At 47.4% G+C, this 6117-nt stretch overlaps 1 protein-coding gene across 1 annotated transcript; it reads right to left on the bottom strand.

Moving 5' to 3' along the window:
• Positions 1 to 1098: 1098 nt before the first annotated feature.
• On the bottom strand, positions 1099 to 3606 carry LOC144143118 (retinol dehydrogenase 7-like). Its single transcript, XM_077674924.1, has 3 exons — positions 3384 to 3606; positions 2693 to 2896; positions 1099 to 1295 (listed from the first exon to the last, which is right to left on the bottom strand). The coding sequence occupies exons 1-3, from the start codon at positions 3604 to 3606 to the stop codon at positions 1099 to 1101; spliced, it is 624 nt and encodes a 207-aa protein (XP_077531050.1).
• Between the last annotated feature and the right edge of the window lie 2511 nt (positions 3607 to 6117).

The following is a 6117-nucleotide window of genomic DNA, read 5'->3' as shown; positions in this document are numbered from 1 at the left end:
GTGCTATCACCGTTCATGTGTTCGTCTCTTCTAGCGCAACAACCATGTGGTGAAGTGTTCACCAACTAACAGCTGCTCGACCAGCAGCATCTAGCTCTATGAGCGCCCTGCGGTAGCTGCACAAAGGAATTCCAGAGGTCGGCAATGCCACGGACAATCTTTCCCCCTACGACATAAGAAGAACCCGACCGGAAGTCATTTCATTTGGATGTATCTCAATTGGACATGCTGATAATAGAACGGGCTGATAATAGAATGCCCATAATAGAAAATGGAATGCTGATAATAGAAAATCCTGCATGAATATTCCAAAAGACGCCTCCAATCGACAGAACCAAGACAAAGGTGATGGCCGGTTGGAGGTCACTTTCAGAAATGCGTCGCTCTTTCTTGGCCAGCCAGTATAATAATGGCACTTTGGGTCTGTGGTGGGACAATTTTGACACCCGTGAAAATTCGTGTCCCCTGCGAAAGGTAGTAACCTCTCCCTTACCAACGCCCCCACTACTCCGCGGGGAGATGGACGGTGGAAATTGAGACGCTTTGGGGCAGTGCTGCGACACATCCAGAAAAAAGCAGCTCTTCTTTATTTTGCTGGAATAGGCCACCATTTAAAGTATGCCATTGCGTCAGCAAGTCACTCACTGCGTGGACTCATGAGTTACCGACGTACATGTCTAGATTATTTATTAGTTCGATTGTTTTGTTTTCTCGAAAACTCCGGACGTTTTACGTCAGGTGACTAAATGGAACTCGGAACTGTGCTGATTGATCCGCAGGCGGTAAATTGCAATTTGGGTAGACACTTTTGGCGTTTGACGCTGAGGTACCTCTAGAGTAAATCTTTCACTCGCGCCAGTTACACGAGTTGGGCCAAGAGGCAAAGCCACGCCAACACGGTCCGTAAGCTAGTCGTTGGCGTATACCTGCTTATCACCGGCAAAAAATTTAATAAAACCGTATTTCGGATGCTGCCTTTTTTAAACTTTGCCCGCCAACATAAGCACAGACGTTTAGGAGGTGAATTACATGGTACGGATTTCAGTTTACATGATCAAGGCTGTTATCAACGGAATGTTCCTCCCAGCAACAAAAAAATCAAGGTGGCTGACCGTGGAGACCCGTAACGATGACGACACGTCCCTCGCTGCACTTGATCTGGTTAATGCCAAGCATGATGAACTTGTAGGTACCGAGAATGTTGACGTCGATGGCCCATTGGAGCTCGCGTGACTGCGTCCACTCGGTTTCACCAAAGCAAGCAACGCCGGCGTTGGCAACGAGTCCCCACAGAGCTACAAAGGTGGATATCGGTGTTAGTTAACAAAATGCTTCCTTAACTATTTACAAAATGTTTACGCCTGATTGACTTGTATAGATGGTGCTAACGTGAGCCTTTTGAAGGCAACCGATCTCAAAATGGGCAGAATGACCTTGGCTGCTTTGAAATCCTAATCGATGTATCTAGTTTTGATTTTCCAATAATTCCTCCCCTATGCTGCTTGAGTATACCTGCGAGATGGTTCCAGTGTTCGTATCCTGTCTTTACGTTTGTTGATTGATTGTAGGGATCAACACGCCGACGCAACGCAGGCGATGAGACCCACTGTAGTGGAGGGCTACCGATTATTTCGACCACCCGCGGGTCGTTAACCTGCGCCGAAATCTTTAACACACCGGCAATTTTGCTTTTCGTCTCCATCAGAAAAGGGGCCGCCGTGGCCGGGAATCGAACCCGCCACCTCGTACTCAGCAGCACCAGGCCTTAGCCACTGAGCGACCGCAGCGGGTGACTTCCCTTTCGTACTTGCGGTCAGCCTCAGAAGTACATCAGGGCCAAATAATGTTGACAAAACAAATTGCCTTGAAGTGCCAGTAGTTATGAGGTTGTACCAGCAACTGTACGGATATTTTAAACAAATATGGTAATACATCAAAAAGCAGGTAATTTGGTTTGAGTTTCGAACTATCAGTAATGATATGAATAATGGCGGCGCTAGCTCTACAGCATCTCGTTATTAAAATGTCAGACATAGCTTGCCTTTAACACTGCTAAAATAAGGTTGAAGCAGCCGACGCTTTTGTAAACTCCGCGGGAAAACTTCTGCTTGTTTGGCACTGAGCAACGATAAATACTCCTCAGGTGCGCTGAACACATCGTTGGACCGACGTATGTTCGGTGCGCGTGCAGTCTGGGCATCGTAAATATATTATGAAATGCTGAGAAGTCACTCGGATCATAGATTTTCATACTAATATACACTCTTCGGAAATCTGGCGCTGATGTAGTGTGCCGCCGTTGGCGCCGTCATAGTGGCGAAGTACGTTCCTCGTCTGATTGCATTGGTTCTTCACATGGGTTCTTTTTCCTCTTGAAGCCGAAATGAAAAACGAATGTAACATACCATTCTTGTTTATCCAGCACAAAGCTTCTAAATAACCCTTGACACATACATCTTTCTAGATCTCTATTTCCATAATAGTTCCCTAAATTTAACAATTTTTGCCAATAAAACAGCTGCTTTTTAGAGGCAGACCAAACTTTTCAGCGTGTCCATGAGCCATGCCAAGGACAAAAGGAACGTGCCTCCCTGGTACATGACCGAGGGCTCGCTGAAGGGCTGCTCGTCTAGACAGTGGCGCAAGATTTCCCTCGTATATATTAGTATGAAACTGTATGTCTCGGACGTACCATTGCCGTTCAGATGATCCCTGATGTTGTCGTATGCGGCCACGATGGTGTTGTGCTTAACGTAGTCCACGTGCAGCGTGGTGATGCCATTCGACATGAGATTTCGTGCACCCACTGAAGTGACATCTAGACAACCCGCGAACACGGTGAAACCCTTCTCCCGAAGGGCCAGGGCCATGGCGTTGCCTAGTCCTGTGTCGCAACCTGCGGTACGAGGAATGTATTGTGGTGGCAACCTTCCCAGCTTCCTTGCGACGCTACCAATCTATCCATTAGATAAATAAATAAACAGTGCCCGATAAGAAATATATTTTCTTAAATGAAAGATTGTTGGTACATTTGTAAAGTGATCAACAGCAGCGCATAACAAAAACATAAAGGCACAGCGCTGTGTATGGTCATACACTTTTTCTTATGTTTTGTTGCTTCGCACTGTTTATTATTTTTAAAACAATATGCACTATCATAATAAATTAGTCACCCAAGAACAGTGGAGACCCTCCAAGATATACAAACTCTATGTAAGACGCTGACAACCCCATCACGGTTACAGCTACTTGCGGCGCTTAAATATTGATCGAGGAGATGGGTGATTGCCGCTTAAAAGTAATGTTCGGATCATAATTGGTTCAGTGCTTCATATAAGCAGTTTTGGAAAGCGAACGAAGCGTTTAACAACATTTTTCCGCACCTGTGATGAAGACTGACTTGCCAGTCACAGGAAGCCGTCGGCCGAATCTGGCCGTTAGGTGCCTCTTGATGCAGAAGCCAATCATGAGGGAGAAGGCGAGGTAACCGACGACTGAGATCGCGAACTGGAGGGGTGGCGTCACGGCGGTAATCACGAACGTGCACAAGGAAACGACCACGAACACTGCCATGGGAGTGTTGGCCTGCCGCCGTGGGGAGTCCATGGTTAGATCAAGCTGCGTCGGAAGCCGTCAGAGCTGCATAAATGGTAACCATGTTCTCATACAACGTCCAGTAACAAAATAATATTCTTTTCGCACCAGGAAAGGACCCGCTCCGATATATATAGCCGAGGCTGCAGGTAGAGGCCTAACAAGTGCCGATGGGCTTGTTATTGTAATTGAAATGACTCAGTTGAATCTTCGATAAGGGCAAGCGCGAGTGCGGACAGTGTAGGTTGATGTACACTTAATCACAACTTGCAACCGCTTAGCACCGGTGGAATTGGCACATCATCCACGTCAGCGCTTCATCCAGCGCTTCATCATCGCTTCATCATCCAAGCTAGCGCCTGCTTTATGTATTTGTTTCATACCTGTCCGTTGCATATTGTTTTACGAGTGAGTTCTCAACAACGCCTTAGCTAATGGTTCTGGCGTAACCTTAGACGTGCTGTCAGAAACGAATGGTTAAGTGAGTTGTAAACGCTATTTACTTCTCAAGTATAAATTCTATGATGCAGTTAGAAACACCCTTTTGTTCAACAGCTAGTAACCACGCTGCTCGCGCAGATTTCACTGCTTAAATCGGATTTATAGCCCGTCAAGATTTTCACACCAACTCCGACTATCGTGAGAGCAGTGGGAATGTATACTGATATAGTGCGCAGCCGTAGTAATGACGGCTGAATGTCCCAACCATATACTACTGTGCCGCTGCATCTACTTTAACGTATTGAGCCACGTCGACGAAGTCAGAACGAATACACCTTTGACTTACATTTTGGGTATAATGATCTTGCGGTAGTCAATGGCCGCAGTTGCGGTTACGGCAACGTCGGTTTCTGTCGCTGATGTGGCTGTCGCTCGCCGTTGTTCCTGTCGGGGTGATTAAATCTTGGGAGGCGACAGCATATTGTATGCTGTGCGGTGAAGGCAGACCAGGCGCGCAGTTACTGTCTTCTTCTTCTACCCTGAACGGAAAGAGCTCGTGCGCAGTGCAGCTCAGCAGCACAAGTTGTAGCTCTGTCGTCGTTTCACATCATTTTCAATGAAGAAAGGAGAGAAGGGGACAATATTTTAAAGCAAAGATTTTATAAGCTGGTCAAGCCTTTTTTCCGTCGCGGAGAATTTGAACTTAATTTTACCAGATATGCACGTAGACTTGGCAACGCATTTTGTAAGTCGTCATATCGAGCACCGTCGCCGCCGTCGCCACCGTCGCCACCACCGCCTGCGGGGGCAGCGTGGGGCATGAAGTCTTCCCAATTGAGGTGGCGTCTGACTGCGTGACTCGCCGCGTGCCCGGCGAAGAACAACGCCTCGTTCGCTATAGCTGGTAATGAGTCCGCGCCGTCTTTTGGGAGCTATGGACGGCAGCGGAAGGCTTTGAGTCGTTGTCGGCAAGCTGCATCTGACCACCCAGCGTATATCGCCCGGCGAGAGGCTTTAAAGGAACACGGAAGCAAATTTGTCAAGCTCCCGTTTTTGCTTGCACTGCGTAGACTGGCTCAAATTAGCACACTTTTCATCATTTATCCGATTGACAAATCGGTAATTATTTCACAAGGCGCGAAAGAAGAAAAACTACCATGCGTGGTTTGCGGCAGCCGCACCAACTAAGGCTGTGACGTTGGGAGGAGGGGGCACCGTGATTGGACGATGCCCAAGGTTAGCAATCAAACAAGTTTCGGTTTCGGTTTCGGTTCTGTAAAACACAACCAATGGCGTTGTTGGATGGGCATTCTCAATATCTCAGTAATCATCGTACCGCGCTCCTGCCATGTTATCGGCTGTAAAATGCATAAGATAAGCCTCCCAGGACGGCTTGGAATCGTAGCATTCACTAGCCGAGGCCTACGCAGTCCATGAACGCCCTCCGCGTCCCCGCAGACGCTCAAATGCCATGCGCTTTTCCCCTATATTTTGAGCTTGCCTCACTCATGCCTGTATTGTAAAAAGCGTGTTTGCACCAGGCCAAGGGTCTGTTGATTCTGGCCTGTGCCCACTGCCCGCAAGCAGTCGGTGCTTATGGCAACAGCACGCCAACCAGAACTCGCTAGCGCGCCAGTGCCAGCCTGCGCGCGTTCTGTGAACTAGTCCGTGGAGCAATGAACGTTGCGGCCCAAAAAAAGGTGAACTCAGTATAGAAAACATCGGCGGAAAACGAAAAAGTTAACTTATAAAAAAAAAAGCACGTACCCGCGGGGATTCGAACTTGTGACTTGCAAAACACTCGCGCTGACATACCTAGCGTTCCAAACCACTCGGCCACTTTTTTTTTCTTTATTGCCTTCTTTGACAGGATGACAAAACAAAGACACACGTAACTGATAATCTGTACACTCAATACTCAATACAAACACTAGAACTGCAGCCCTTCTCGGGCAAGCGGGGTGATTTCGATATTCTTTCATTACCAACAATGCTTCAATTGTGGGTAGCCACTCGGGTTTAGAGGGCTGAAGTTTTAGTATCTTCACAAAAGAACCTATTGAATCTTTGAAGTAGTGTCTG

The sequence above is a fragment of the Haemaphysalis longicornis genome, unplaced genomic scaffold, assembly GCF_048455015.1.
Source record: "Haemaphysalis longicornis isolate Haplotype H1 unplaced genomic scaffold, Haemaphysalis longicornis Haplotype H1 scaffold_6, whole genome shotgun sequence".
In the NCBI taxonomy this organism is placed as follows: domain Eukaryota; kingdom Metazoa; phylum Arthropoda; class Arachnida; order Ixodida; family Ixodidae; genus Haemaphysalis; species Haemaphysalis longicornis.
The sequence above is the reverse complement of the archived record's forward strand: the minus strand, read 5'-3'. Positions and strand labels throughout refer to the sequence as shown.